The sequence below is a fragment of the Typha latifolia genome, chromosome 9 (assembly GCF_019914945.1).
Source record: "Typha latifolia isolate L0001 chromosome 9, TyphaL0001v2, whole genome shotgun sequence".
In the NCBI taxonomy this organism is placed as follows: Eukaryota; Viridiplantae; Streptophyta; class Magnoliopsida; order Poales; family Typhaceae; genus Typha; species Typha latifolia.
In genome coordinates, this window is record NC_133094.1 from 3,913,322 (window position 1) to 3,928,597 (window position 15,276).

At 37.8% G+C, this 15,276-nt stretch overlaps 2 protein-coding genes across 2 annotated transcripts; one reads left to right on the forward strand and one right to left on the reverse strand.

Annotated features, from left to right (window-relative positions):
• Positions 1-1,917: 1,917 nt before the first annotated feature.
• On the forward strand, positions 1,918-4,157 carry LOC140794727 (peroxidase 40). Its single transcript, XM_073146870.1, has 4 exons — positions 1,918-2,362; positions 2,467-2,658; positions 2,780-2,945; positions 3,527-4,157. Exons 1-4 carry the CDS (start codon positions 2,120-2,122, stop codon positions 3,910-3,912), a joined length of 987 nt encoding a protein of 328 aa, XP_073002971.1. The 5' UTR covers positions 1,918-2,119; the 3' UTR covers positions 3,913-4,157.
• A 347-nt stretch (positions 4,158-4,504) lies between these two features.
• Positions 4,505-15,061, reverse strand: LOC140794726 (probable sucrose-phosphate synthase 4). Its single transcript, XM_073146869.1, has 14 exons — positions 14,752-15,061; positions 14,578-14,667; positions 13,296-13,537; positions 12,423-12,486; positions 11,539-12,237; positions 11,208-11,324; positions 10,985-11,116; positions 10,659-10,835; positions 8,514-8,567; positions 8,366-8,428; positions 7,331-8,269; positions 7,099-7,226; positions 4,933-5,253; positions 4,505-4,723 (listed from the first exon to the last, which is right to left on the reverse strand). The coding sequence occupies exons 1-13, from the start codon at positions 14,932-14,934 to the stop codon at positions 4,977-4,979; spliced, it is 3,165 nt and encodes a 1,054-aa protein (XP_073002970.1). The 5' UTR covers positions 14,935-15,061; the 3' UTR covers positions 4,505-4,723; positions 4,933-4,976.
• Between the last annotated feature and the right edge of the window lie 215 nt (positions 15,062-15,276).

The following is a 15,276-nucleotide window of genomic DNA, read 5'->3' on the forward strand; positions in this document are numbered from 1 at the left end:
AGTCAGCAGGTAATTAGGTTGAGATAATAATACAATATTATCTGATTAATAATTGGGTTAGATGTGGGTTAACCTGTAATGACCTGAATTTTTTTATTATATTAAAACTTAAGCTTGTTTAAAGCATTTGGATTCGGGTAGGATTAAAAACTGACACCCAACGATGGCTATCCAACCCCTGAATTTAGTAGTATTTTAATGGTAAACAATGGTTCACAATTCCTAGATCTTATGTATACGGGTTAATTACATTTTCAGTCCTGCACTAATAACCTAGCACCACATTAAACGGGGCGTGCACTTTATCTTATGCATCTACCATCTAAAATATGCCATCTTCTTGCACCTTTATGTTGAACGTTTTCAAATAATTTAGATACAAATTAAATGCTTTTGTTCTTGGGAGGTAATGTGAATGTGTAACTAACTAAACCCTAGCTATGTATATATCTTAACTTGCTGTTTAAATTGCTTACGTCAACGAATAGGTGTCCTGAAGCTCTCTTATATATATATATATATATATATATATGTTAGTCTGAAGGATTAGCTCATGCAATGCACCGTACGTAACTGCTTGCATGGAAACGATCTCGATCGTGAATCGCAAAGAGAGTTGAGAGAGTACGAGAGACGGTTTCACCAAATACGCGTCGATCTCTGCCACCTTCCGCATGTGATCAGGATGAGTTGATCTCTTCTTGACTCGAAAAACTTGAAGTCAACTCCTCTCCGATCTGATGTAATAAAGAGAAGAAAGTTTTAGTTGTTTGCTTTTGAGTTTAGTAACACTTTCTGAACTAGTTTAGAAAACTTTAAATTAGTTCAATAATTAAATATTTTTTATTTTTTATATTAAATTAAATTTATTTTTTTAAAATTTAAGATTAACTAATCGAATTTGAAGCTTAATTTCAAACTAAACAAGGCCTTAAGAACCATTCAATTGGTTCAAGCGGCTCTAAGATTATGATTTCAAAAAAGGAAAAAAAAAGTTGGCAAATTACAGTGTAACTCCCTGTGGTTTGATACCACCTCAACTTACTCTCATGTTCTTTAGACCAAGTTACAATTGTTATATTGTTGTATTTTTACATAAGTAATCAAGTCTTTTCACATCCTCATCAAGAGCTAATTAACAATTGCAATTTGATGTCAATTATTAAAAAACGTTAAGTGCTTAAATTTTAAAGTAAATTAAAATCGAGCCAAATTAGAAAGGAATAAACTGTAATTAATTTACCCAACTTATATACATTCTAGCAATATTTTTGAACTTGATATATGTGCGCAAAGTTTTGCATTTTAAAGTTAAATCATATCATAATCTTTTAGCTCATGTGTCACGATTAAATCATCACCCAGGAGTCATCATTTGCTTACTTATTGGCTCCTTTTTTTTTTTAATAGATTTACTGGCTCCTTTTCTAAATTTAAGTACACATCAACCTATGCATATCACACTTCACACTCCTGCAGCCTGGGTTGCAGGATTTACCTGCATAAGGACTTATTGGCTATCAGAACCACCTTATCTAAAAAGATTAAACTGAGAGAAAATGGCAAAACCCTACTTGGATTCTTTCTATTATTCTACAATCAGCCATTATATAGAAAGATCAACAATTAATTCAACTCTCCTCACCAACGGTTAATTTATATTGTAATTAGTTTCTTATAAACCTCTCTCCTATATATATATATATATATATATATATATATATATATATATATATATATATATATATATATATATATATATATCCTTGCAGTTGTAATGCTATCATTGTAGATATACATTTCACTGACATCCAACCAATCCCTTACAATTAATTGACCACTTCCAAATGCCCTCCACTGACTCCTTCCAACCACCCTTGTCCTCCATATATCTACACACACACATTCACATTACATGCACCACCCTTGCATGACTCTCTCTCTCTCTCTCTCTCTCTCTCTCTCTCTCTCTCTCTCTCTCTCTCTCTCTCTCTCCATTGCATCTATATAATAAGTGATCAACTAGCTAGAGACCTAGTAGTACTCTACACTCAACCACTGCTTTAGCTTTAGCCTTAGCTCTTTACTAGAATTAAGTACGTAGCTAGCTTAGCTAGCCATGCTGATCACCTTCCTAGCTTATTCCCTTCTTGTGCTCAACCTGTCTCCTATGCCCTACGCCTTGAATAAAACTTGCGTCGGCGACGGCGACGGCGATGGATCTCTACCCTTAGACATCTACCAGATGACTTGCCCTCAGGCGGAAGACATCATCTTTTCGCGGGTCGAGCAGGCGGTCGCCGCCGACCCTCGCATGGCGGCCTCCCTCCTCCGCCTCCACTTCCATGACTGCTTCGTAAATGTAAGCATTACTTAATATTTTACCAACCATTTAACTTAAGTGGTAATTTAATTAATTAGCCGAGGTTTCCATGTTTTGGGTGATGATCGAATCGACGAATGCAGGGGTGTGATGCCTCGGTGCTCCTCGACGACACAGCGACGTTCGTCGGCGAGAAGACGGCGGGGCCGAACCTGAACTCGCTGAGGGGATTCGACGTGGTCGAGTCGATCAAGTCTGAGCTGGAGGAAGCTTGTCCTCAGACTGTTTCTTGCGCTGATATCCTCGCGATAGTGGCTCGAGACTCGGTTGTGTTGGTATGTGATCAAATTAAGGATTGGGTTTAATGCTAATTAACCACATAGCTAGTTATCAGAGCTTAAGATCATTAAGGCTGCTAATTTTCGTAATTTTTTGTGTGTGTGTGTGTGTTTGTAGTCAGGAGGTCCCACGTGGCAGGTGGAGGTGGGTCGGAAGGACAGCAGGAGTGCGAGCCGCCAAGCAGCGAACAACAACATCCCGGCACCAACGTCCGACGTGGCGACACTTATCCAGAAGTTCCAGAACCTCGGACTGTCGACTAAAGACATGGTAGCCCTCTCTGGTAAAAGAAGCGTTTCCCCTGATCACTCTACCCGTTTCCCGTGCCACCTCTTAAGAATTAATTGGTCTACTTGGTGAGATAAAATTATCACAAATAATAGCCACTTAATCACATTTCCTGTAGAACCAGTCCCATTCACACGCACAAAATTAAATAAAATAAAATTAAAAAATAATATTTTCCAAACATTTCTTCCCGCAAAACTTTCTTCTTTCTAAATGGACTCTTCTTCTTCTTTTTTAATAGCTTATAGCTCTTCTCACCCCTAAAGAGATAAAACGATAAAGATGGCTTTTGAAAAAAAAAAAAGCTCCAAATTAGTAAAGTGTGGTAGCCAATTTTAATATTTTAGAAGTTATGATTTAAAAATGAAAGAATATTTATCAAAAAAAATTTAAAATTAATCCAAGAGTTTCTTTTCAAGAACTTATAATAAAAAAAATAGTCGGTTTAGACACTTAAAAACGAAGTATTATTTGTTTTCGTTCTCACTTGATTCAATTAAACAGGTAGCGTTAGGACTTACAAATCTATGAGATAAAACTCTATACTAATTCTAAACGCTATCTATATGCATGCAGGTGCTCACACCATCGGTAAGGCTCGGTGCTCCTCCTTCACCTCTCGGATCGGCGGCTCCGGCGACGGAGGCGGCAGCGAGTTCCTCCAATCCCTCCAGCAGCTCTGCTCCGGCTCGAACGCCACGCTGGCGCACCTCGACATCGCCACGCCGGCGACGTTCGACAACCAGTACTACATCAACCTGCTCTCTTCCGAGGGGCTCCTGCCGTCCGACCAGGTGCTCCTTACCGGGTCTGGGGATGTCGGTAGCCTCGTCGAAGCCTACGCCATGGACGAAATGCTCTTCTTCGGCGACTTCACGGTGTCGATAGTCAGAATGGGGAGGCTGGCGCCGCCCGCCGGCGTTGTCGGTGAGGTCCGAAGGAGCTGCAGAGTGGTCAACTAGGCTGTGCTTCTGGTCGTTATGCCATTAATAAGTGTTGGTGGATCAGCTTGGTCGTAGTTTGGTTTAGTTTGTGGTTGTAGATTGTGAGTGTTTTAGTGGTAAGATGGTAGTAGTTTATTAACTATTGTGTTTGAGCTTCTATCTCCTAGTAGTTTGGGACCCGTGTCGTTTACCCTTATGGGAGTGATAAAAAAGATGTGTTGTTTTCGATTCAAGCAATTGGAAGATCTGGCTAATTTCTGATACGATAACTTAAAGCCACACAGTTATAGAATGACTCTAGAAGTAGTAAACTTACATGGACATAGCTTTGTGTGCATGAAACCGATAGTTTTGGTGTCAATATATTTTGAAGTTATCATGATGAGATCCTTCCTGTAACCAATACCTGAAATCGAGTAGTTGCTATGTAATAAATACATAGTGAGGTGCTGATGTGATGAGAGCCGTCTTCAGAAGAGTAGCTTCAAAGAAAATGTTGCCAATGCGAGATAGGAACTCTGCAAAATAGGCATAAAGCTACTGTTTTCACAATAAAATGGAAATAATTTCAGGGGGGAGGTGTGAGTTGCAGTGTCTTGAGAGGAAGAAAGAGATAAATAGCACGACTGCCTTATTAATATGTATATATACAAGGTAGCATGATAAAATTTCATCACATGTAATAGCATATACTGAGATAACATTTTTATCATTTATATAGTCATTTTAATTGTAGCAGAACTTGGGACTCTTCCACTCAGATTGCAGAGTAAAGCAAAAAATGCAATCATCTCCATCAGACTCTGCCCTCGGCCCACCTCAACCGGACCTGATTGTGAAAAAGAACAAAACAGAGTTAACTATGTCAAATAAGGTAGTAATCTAGAAGCAGAATTGACAAAAAAAATATGACCATCTCAAAAGGAATGCTTCAAAATAACAAACATGGAATACCACAAGAGATGTCTTTTTGGGCTTAACAAGTGAACTTAGCCTATAAAATGAGCAACCATAGAAGAAACAATTCATCCAACTTACGGTGAAGCTCTTCCATCGCAAAATGAGGAAAAGGGTATTTGATGTCAGCTTTTCTTTACGCTAAGTTGTTGTAGAGCTGATTTTATGTCATTAGTGCCACATCCCTCGACTTGGACAATATTTGAGTTGTCAAACGCGACAACATCTTCTAAGGGGTAGCTTCTGGCTGCATGAAGTTGGCTTGGAGCATTGTTAAATGCACCTTTTAGTATGATGGTCCTGTGCACACCTCTAAGTAATCCTTCATAATCTGTGTCACCACTTTCTCCAACTAACACCACCATATTTGACAGCTCTGCGCCCCACCTGATATATAAATACCTGAAAAGATCGCGAAATTGTAGACAAATTAGAAATATGGACCAATTAAGTACAAATAGGATGCACATAACAGTGATGATGGAGAATATACTATAACATAGCCTCTATGACCATTTTAACTACCAATAAACCGCTTGCTCTCTCACAATTCTGATATTTCTATCATTGACAATAGACCCAAAAACAAAGTAAACCAAAAAGTATGTGGTTTAAAAGCCACTTCCCAAATACTTGGAGATGGAACCTCATCACAATATTCTTAGTAATTATTTTAGTTATTGTACTAGGCTATGTTCACTTGTAGAATAAGGGTGGAATAGACATAACTATTCTAATTTTTAATACTAAAAGAAGAGAACTAATACTAGTATAAGCTATTCTAATATTTACTTTAATACTAATATAAAGAATAATAATTACATTTGATGTAACATAAAGTTGATATAAAATTTTTGAGAATTGGTGATATTTTAAACCAAATGATAAAAATATTCTTAAGCCAGTGAAAAACAATATTTCAAAATTTTCCCCACATTATGCGGGTATGCGGGGTTATAGCCCCGCATTCGAGTGTGCGGGGTAATATTCCGCACTGTGCGGGTATGCGAGGCTGCCTTTTAGAGAGGAGAGAGAGAGGAGATAGCAACTGTAGCTGATATAACTAGTAATTATGTGGTCATCTCAAAGAGTAAAATGATAATCTTAGATTATTAATAAGTTTTAAAAAGTTGCAAATAAGATAAGAAAGAATGTTGCATTAGTATGCTAGAATAAGGTAAGATGTTGTTTAGTTATTATACCACAATAAAGAGGCTTATTCTAGAATAAACCTATTCCTATTCTATAAGTGAACGGGGCCTAGTGTTTTTTCCTTGATCCCAAAACCTTTTTCCTGCTAATATTTAAAAGAATCCAAGAGCAATGTGTACTTCAACTTTATATAGCATTTTTTCATTACAAACACTTGCATCACTAAGTATGTTAAATCATATATATCTCAAAATCTAATATTACCAAGTTCCAAAACATAGTAGATGACTTGATATTTCCAAAACATTTGGATTTGGCCATCAAAAGGCTTCAATAGCCATTTTTCTTGATGTGGGCCCAGTTATAGGTATTCAGGTCATTACATGAGGGGCTTGAATGCTATAAAATATAAACCAATCATAATCGTGCCAAATCGGCATACCCCTTGCTGACCGACACTTGCCATTCCAATAGTGGTACGACACTTGGCACGGGGTTGCTAGAGGCACACCCCCGTGCCGAATCGTGTCGACTGATATGTAAATCTAAAATATTCAGTGATTTTTTCTTTATCATGTGATAAGCATGATGTCATGTGGGCCTTTTTTTTAAAATGTTTTTCTTTTTTTATCATATTTTTTTCTTAGTTTTAATGAATATATTCAATCGTATTATGTGTTGAATAATGTTTCTATTTGACTATTACTATATTTTTAATAAAATAGGTCATTTACAAAAATAATCTAAAGAGAAAAGACTCTAATATAAGCTTTAATACATATATTCATATCAAAAAATTAAGGATTGACGTACCGAAGACCTAAAAATATTTTTAAATACCCTAAAAATTATATTACAAATGTGCCAAGGGCAAGCCAGTGCATGCCAGCGGCATGTAGGGCCGTGCCGACCGGGGATCAGCATGGCCATCGCTACTATAAATGGTTGGAGGAATAGTTTGCATAGAGTGAGAACTCTTAAAACACAATTCTTATGCATCAATGACATGCCAAAAGACAAGTTTGACAAGTTTCAGTCAATCAGATAAATATTCAAATGGTAAAAAGGAAAAGTAATTTGAAATTGATTAGAAACCTGAGTGCTTGAGATCGAGACGCTAGGACAGGAATAACATGTAGTTTGCTACCATCATGGCTATATAATACACGACAGCGGAGTGCCTGAATTCGCATCGACTTCCGTAGCTCCTTCACAGGAGGTACCTATGACAATTTAAAGTGGAGGAATAAATCTGTTTCTATGATAAATCTATTCAAATGCGTAGCAATCTCGAGAAGTCAGCTAAAGAAAGGGAAAACCAACTTACAAGTTGTGGGTTCAGCACTTTAAATGCAAAGCAATAAGTAGATGAGCGTTCTTCATCTTCAATGACAACTTGTTCTTCATTATCCCCCTTCCTTTCTCCAGCCCAACGAACTAGCGTCTTCCGTAAACCTTCTCCTCCCCAACGATATTCAATTTGCGAATGGTAATCTAAATCAACAGTAAATGGAAGCTCCGAAGGGCTAAGAAGATCCTCAGAACTTGAAGATGGATAGTATAGATCACTACCGCTATTGCATATAAAGGCATCAAAATCAGTGGCAAGAATGCCCCCAGAGATAAGTATAGGATGTATCTCAGAAATTGTCAGAGATGTTGACAATATGAAACCAATAGAACCCGAGAACCTCTCTCTATGTGAAGCCTCAAAAGTGTTTTTAATAATCTCAATCAGGTCTTCCTTACTGACTGAATCCACAGCAATAACAAAGATGTGTTTCCTCCTCCTCAAAATTGGTAAGTTATTAGAGTTGCTGCCCTGATCAGCCTTCTCAGACCCATCCTTTCTTGTGGCTCTAAGGACACCTTTCGTCAATTTCGATACAACACCTTCCAGGTTAGCAGAATTTTCTTCAGAATCAACAGCAGTGTCTAGACAGCCACTGCCATCAGCTTTTTCACCATCTAATGAAAGCTTTAAGTTCAACGATATGTCTTGAATATCCCTCAAAGAGTCACCTGGTGAATCTGATTCTGAGCTTTCAGGAACATCTTCACTGCGCCATTGAGGATGTCTTGCTCTGAGAGTAGCTATCCGTGACAAGTAGCTCTTGCAATGTTCAGGCCATGAGAATTGGTGGATGTTTTTCAATCCATTCTGTCGGCATCGTGCCCACAGCTGCTTATCAGAAACAAGTTTATAAAGTGCATCAGAAATTGCATTCTGGTCATGAGGATCAACAAGGATACCGTTGTCAAGAACCTGAATAAAATTTAGTATAAGTTAATACAACAGGTTCAATGGGTCAGCAAACTCAATTACTCACTACAAAAAGTAAAAGGATCAGAATACACAAACCCGATGTATATCAACAGGGCCTCCATTTTTTGTAGCCACGATAGGCAGACCATGTGCTGCAGCCTGTCCAAAAGAAAGAATTACCAATGCTAGTAATCAACTGCACTTTAAGGTGCTAATGACAAAGGAATATCACTACACTAATCACCTCTATCAAGGTTAGACCAAATGGCTCAATGAAAGCAGGATTGATGAAAACACCCTGCAAGAAACCTAAATTAGTATGCCAATATACTTGAACATATACAAATAAAGAAAAGAAGATACAAAGGTAGGTGGACTTAAGCATGTATCCTCTCAGAAGGACAAATTTCATAACCAAATATCTATCTACTAACCACAAACTTGATAAGAATAAGGCAATCAAATAAACTATAAAATTACTATCGCTATCCGAACCAAGGATGGCCATGCCGACCAACACGGGGCGTGCCGACTCGGCACGGCAAGTGCCGGCGGCGTACCGGCACATGGTACGAGGGGTGCCGCATGGCACCCCTCTTAATAGTTCCGCCGCTCGCCGTCGAGCTACCCGTTGCCGATCGCCGGCGACGGCAAGTGAGCGGCGACGGCGGTCGGTGAGATGCCTCTAGAACGTCGTTTTTTATTTTTTTTTACGACGAAGGTAAGTATCTCGTTTTTTTTTCTTCTCCTCTTACGGCACGGTTCGTGCCTGTGGCACGGTCATCGTTGATCCGAACCTTTTTCAGCAATATGTGGTCCAGTGACAAAAATTCAAAGTGAAAGAAGCTACCATATAAGTACAGAAGAACAAACAGATTTTGCAACCATTTGCCAATATATGTCAAGGATCTACAAATTGTTGAATAATTCCTAAGAAAGACACAGTTCAGCAAGAGAAAGGGCTTCCACTTAGATATGTAATGCCTAAGTAGGGTGATATACTAAATCAGACAGTCGAAAAAGAAAAGACCCTCAAAAGATTGTCCAAAGAGAGTTACGATGAAGGCACATACAAATAAATTCTAAAGTTTCAATACATTTTTTCATTATTTTCTACTAAATCATCAAATGGTCCTCACAAATTTAAATAAGTGATCACATGATATAGTTTCATGACTTCCAGTTTATATTTTATACTCGGCTAACAAGTCAGATAATGATCTGTGTTTCAGAAACTCACATGAAAAAAAAAGGTTCTTCTACAACTTGATAACTTTTAGAAATGGAAAGATTGAACTATTGAAAATTGACCTACATATGGATCAATTTGTATTGTGATAGAACTTTACATTGCTATGCTGCCTTCATTATGGTCAGGAACATGAAAAAATTGTAAACTATTCTTTTTTAAGAGTTCAACTATCAAGGTACTTTAAATGATATGTTCTGCACAATAAAACATTCAGTGCTACACTAAGAAAGTAAGAATGAAAATTAGATAAAACCTATATTTTCCAAGTTATTAAGATACGATCATCATTATCACCATCCGAGACTGTGCTGAACTCCAGTAGGACAAGATGTACATATGTGGGTACTTAAATGACTGTCTCTAGGTAAGAAGTTTCAAGATAGTAAGGTAGAAGATGAGAGGCCATCATGTAAATCAATTCATTAATGAAAATATCAGGTCATCACAGCTAAGATAAATTCATTTCTCCTCTAGATTTTATTGATGTCTATGAAGAAGACTGAATATTGATGTCTATGACAGTATGACTCTATAAATGAATAGTTGCAGCTTTTCTTCACCATTCTTGAATGTATGTTGTACATATTATTATCTGTATTTATATTATAAAAAATATTAAGTAACTGGAAGCTCGCTAGATATGGATTAATATTATCTCTTCCAAGAAACAAAAGTGGCATTCTCCCCCGTAGACCCTCCTGACAAGATAAGGGAAAAGAAAAGGAAAAAAAGAGGAAGAAAGAAAGAAAAATGTGCATATGCACACAAACAAACACACAAAAAGAAACAACCTTCCTTTCAAGCTTGACAATAACAAATATACACTATAATAGTGCATTCTAATTGTCAGTAAAAGACCTAACATCTAGATAAGTCACTAGGATATCTACATGCTCCACTTCTTCTCAAGACTGCAGAGTTCACTAACCTTCTTATCTCTTTCCCTTCATATTTTTCATTTTCCTTCTCATTCTCCTATTTCTACCTTAATTATCAAGCATTCTCATTCTCCTATTTCTACCTTAATTATCAAGCACAGACATATTTAATTCAGCAAAAACATAAGAAGCTACTTTAAAGCAGACAATGATAACCTTAAATATATGGCTTGTTCAGAACATTGTAATATTATTGTACCTTTGTCCTTGCTGCCAAACGGTAAATATCAGGAACTTCATACTGTTTATGGTGCTTTGGATAAGCCACTTGACCATACAAATCATACTTGTCAATTAACTTAAGTATTGCAGTCAAGACAGCTGCATTTGTAGTTGACATTTCATCTATAGCCTCACGATTTCCCATTATCAATGTCTGTATAAAATTCCAAAAATGTTAGACATAGAGAAACTTCAAAAGAAGAAAAGAATTGACTTTTCTTGAAACTCCTACTAAAAACATGATAAAAAGACCAATAAAGGATATTACAGGTAAATTAAGAAAACCCAATTATATTAACATACAAGGTTTGCAAGCTCCCTTAATGGGCGGCATTCACCAAATGCCTTCACCAATGTTGTAATGTTCTTTTTAGGATCTGCTCGAGCAAGAGCAAGGATCATAGGCTTGCGTGGATTGGTAAAGAATCGCATTATCTGCATTGATAAAAAGCAGTAAGAAGATGGATTGCAATCTTTAGGCTTCAAAATTAGATCCCACAGAGAAGAGTCCAAATGAGAAGTCAACCTCAGACCAAATGGGTGGATCTGGAGAGACTGAAGTATCTTCATTCCCTTCTCCATCACCATCCATATCAACATCAGGAACAACAATATGACTGAACTCCATACCAGGCGGAATCACCTGTAGATTTTAGTAAAAGAGCATTAACTAATAACATAAAGGCAACCATCAAAATAAGATGAGAACCAAATAGTAAACGTGCTTACCTAACACCAGTGATCAGAGGTGCCGGACAAGAGGATATAAGAACAATATGAAGCCATAGGCATAACAAGTGAACTAAAGCATTCTGATGGAAAAAAAAAGAAACAACACAACATATGAACATACTCACAATCATACGAGGCATATGGCGTCCATAGCAGCTAACGCCACGCTTTATTCTTGCCCGAAGTTTCCGTGCAAGTATCACATCAAAACCATCATATAAGTTCCATTGCTCTTCTATCTCCTGTCTAGTGCTTGTGATAACTATTTCAGATGAATCAAGAGACAGTTCCTCAGCCTCAATCCTACGCATTATTTTGTATGTTGCATTTATTTCGTCCCTTGTTTGTCGCCCTTGTTTGAGAAGTTGTTCTAACTTATCTCTGCCAAGAGAATGTCCTGTGAACAACATAGGGACGTTCAGTGCCCCGGATAGTAGAGCAGCAGAGTCTCCAGCATCAGCATAATGCCCATGAATAGCATCAGGCCACACTGGCTGCCCAGAACCTATTTGTTCACCCAGAACTTTGGACATCTGCATGATGTGACCAAGTGCACCATCAACAAATTCTTGAGTATGAGGCCATAGATGTTCCTTAGGGATATATCTATCTCTTGGTCCAAATGGTATGCGGATGATATAAGCACCACTGCTCTCGCCCATCTCATGGATCAAATTTTCAGAATTTCTAGGAGTCAACATCTCTGTTGGTTCCCCATAACTCCAATCAACATCTGGTGCTGAGATTTGTCTGGTCAATAAATCGACCCGATAAACTCCAGGTGTTGAACCTAAAGCCCTTGCAAGTTCTACAACATATTTTACCTAACAAAAAAAAATCAAGTCCACGTCATGAGATTCAGAATGATGTAAATAATTTGAAAGGAACAATGTCAACAGGCTCTCTTACTCAGATACAAGGATCATAAATATCACAAGTAGAGCATAACAAAAGAAAAAGGAATATAATATACATACATATAATATAAGTATAAGCATGACAGACCTACCTGACCGCCGGTATCTGAATCACGCCCAAGCTCCATATTCTCACCACGTATCAGACCATGAATACTGCGTAAACATATAGTATCCATTAGAAATGACAAACAAACCATGCATAACGACAATGATAAACATGCATGTACTTAATTTTGCCCAAGAGCTTTTAGAAACATTATTAACAACCTTCAGGACAAGCACACAATCCAAATTATTTATCACTGAAAAGATTTTTCAATGGTTTTATTAATAGCTACTCAAGCAAACTAGATAAATATAGAATCGACATCCTTGAGCTCTTATTTTGATTATTCATCATTTTATAGCCTGCACAATAAGTTTCAATCTCTTTGTTACATGACAATATCATATGACAAACTCAAGCGAGTCCTCCAGTAAATTCTAAGTATTTCCTTTTACATCAAGTAGCAAGAAACATGGGTCCATAAAAGAAAATCAAAAATCTATCGGATAAAGATCAGGTCCTTATCAATTCAATAAATTATTGGAAACGAGTACTAGATACATTCAAAGAAAACTACATGAAATTCTATGATACTTTGCTTACAGGTGCAAATATATTATCTATTACATGGTGGAGAAATTCCTATTGTTTCATGTTTGGAGTGCCAGCTATAAGCTAAATATAAGATATATACAAGATAGCAAGTGTTACAAAGGAAACTGTCATTCTTGCTGGGAACATGGGTTGGGTAATAATAGAGGAGCAAATCACTTGCAAAAAAGTGAAGAACAGAGGACATAAGATTTTATAACCATCATCCCTGAGAGACGGTAAACTCAAAATAAAAAAAGAAACTGAAAAGAGAATCAAACCGAAAAGAGAATTTATTGTAACTGCAAGAGATTTAGTTCTGTACCTTATCAATACTATATATAGTTTTTTATCCTTATGCTGACTAGCCCAAGCCTCAATAGCATCAACTGAACTAATCCTCAGCATTCGGCCTCTTGTGCTGTCACCATGAGCAGACAGATCACCTGTATTATCTCCTTTTTCTCCTTCAGAGAGGTCTTCAGACATATCAGCAGTTGCATCTCGACGTCCTCTCTCACGTTCAAGGCGACGCTTAGAAACACACAGTGCTTCCTCTCCTTCAATCTGCATTAGCACATCCAAGATGGAACATAGTAAAAGAAAAATACTGCACCTCCAATAAAACTATGCATAGCATAGTGTTATAAATCTAGATAGGTAATACAGTGTACATATGTACACACGTGTTCATTATAACTCATGGCAAACTGCAATCTAGACCTATAAAACAAAAATACGGAAAACTAACTAAATTATGTACTGCTCATTGCTATTTCATTGATCCAAGAATATTGTAGCAACACAGTAAGCATTACTTGTGATCTTCAGCCTTGGTATCTTCTTTTTAGGAGGATAATCATATGTCCATACTCCCATTCAAAATCTCAATGCTTGTGAGAAACCATGCTCTGCTCCCTGTTCTTCCAGTTACATAATAATGGTTGAAGCAATGAAGCATCTCACCTTTTCCAAACCATCGGTACATGAAACCCAAATAAATAGCCAACTGACCACTATATCCGGTGGTCAGGTCCAGCTAGCCCATGATGGAGTTTGGGTTCATATCCTCACGTGGATCTTGGGGTTAATATATGACGGATATTCCACCAGAGCACCGTATACGCACAGTTTGAGTCCAAGCCCATTTCTTGGGAGGGTTGCTAAGTTATCCACCCTATATATCAAGGGGCTACATTTTGTCTAGACCACAAGCTTATGATCTATCCAGAAAAGAAACCTAAATTGGAAGAATAATAACAATAATAAGGGCAATTGCATCAGAATCAAATTGGAACAGAGTTTCCACCTAAATCACTATCCTGCTAAGCCATGCATCCCAGAAATGAAATTGGCAGCATCAGTTTAACTGAGAGACAAAATATAGTAACACAACGCCAATCAAGTGATCTGCAACAGATACTACAAGTAACTAACATTACCCAGTAAATCATCAAAATCCCAACTTAAAAATAAACCGATGTTTATTTTCTTTAAAAAAACAAAGCACTAATAATAATAACAACGAGAAATATCAACAGAAATAAACCATCAGGAATTTTTTTTTTCGAAAGAAAAAAAGAAGAAGAAGAAGAGGAAATCATCACCTGCTTCTTCTTCCGAGCCAAATTCCAAATCCTCCAGCACATGTTCTCCAGCCTCGTGTTCCTCTCCTGCGGGCTCCGCATCGCCGCCGCCTACCAAAACCCACATCGGCAAACAAATCAAACCCAAAACCAATCAGAACCCAACAAGACCCCGGAACAGAAGACGATACCCACCCGCACCCACGTCTTGTGGAGATCGGTCTCATCGAATCCGGTGATGACTTCCTCTACGAAGTAGCGAGTGGGGCTAAACCTCCCCCTCTCCCGCAGCAGCAAAGAGGACTTGTCGGCGTCGATTGCAGGCCCGGCGTCGAGAATCGCCTCCAAATAGCTATTGATCCAATCGTTCCCCGCCATTAACGAGTGATCCACAAGAGAAGATAAGAGAAGAGAAGAGAGGGGAAGCGAAGGAAAGACAAGAGTGGTGGGTTCTTCTTAGTAGGAATTTTTACTAGTATCTCTTCTCCTCCACTGCCGTGTTAACGGGGAATGATATTTATAGTGGGATAGAGCAAGAGAGCGCAACCGATGTAGAAGGGTCGCAATGAATTGGAAAATGAACCCGGAGAAGACTCATGAATGTACCCAATAATAATGTCTCTAATGACTTGGAATCTAAAGGGGGAAATGGGTAAATATACACTTTACTCCCTACAATTTTTTTTTTTTGATTAAGTTGCAAAAAATTTCATTCAAAAT

Excerpts from the sequence above, each read along its gene's own strand:
- LOC140794727 (XM_073146870.1), top strand. The coding sequence starts at position 2,120 with ATGCTGATCACCTTCCTAGCTTATTCCCTTCTTGTGCTCAACCTGTCT. Across the intron at positions 2,363-2,466 it reads TCCATGACTGCTTCGTAAAT|GGGTGTGATGCCTCGGTGCT; the intron begins GTAAGCATTACT and ends CGACGAATGCAG. Across the intron at positions 2,659-2,779 it reads CTCGAGACTCGGTTGTGTTG|TCAGGAGGTCCCACGTGGCA; the intron begins GTATGTGATCAA and ends GTGTGTTTGTAG.
- LOC140794726 (XM_073146869.1), bottom strand. The coding sequence starts at position 14,934 with ATGGCGGGGAACGATTGGATCAATAGCTATTTGGAGGCGATTCTCGAC. Across the intron at positions 11,325-11,538 it reads GCCATATGCCTCGTATGATT|GTGATTCCGCCTGGTATGGA; the intron begins GTGAGTATGTTC and ends TAAAATCTACAG. Across the intron at positions 8,429-8,513 it reads TTGGTCTAACCTTGATAGAG|GCTGCAGCACATGGTCTGCC; the intron begins GTGATTAGTGTA and ends TCTTTTGGACAG.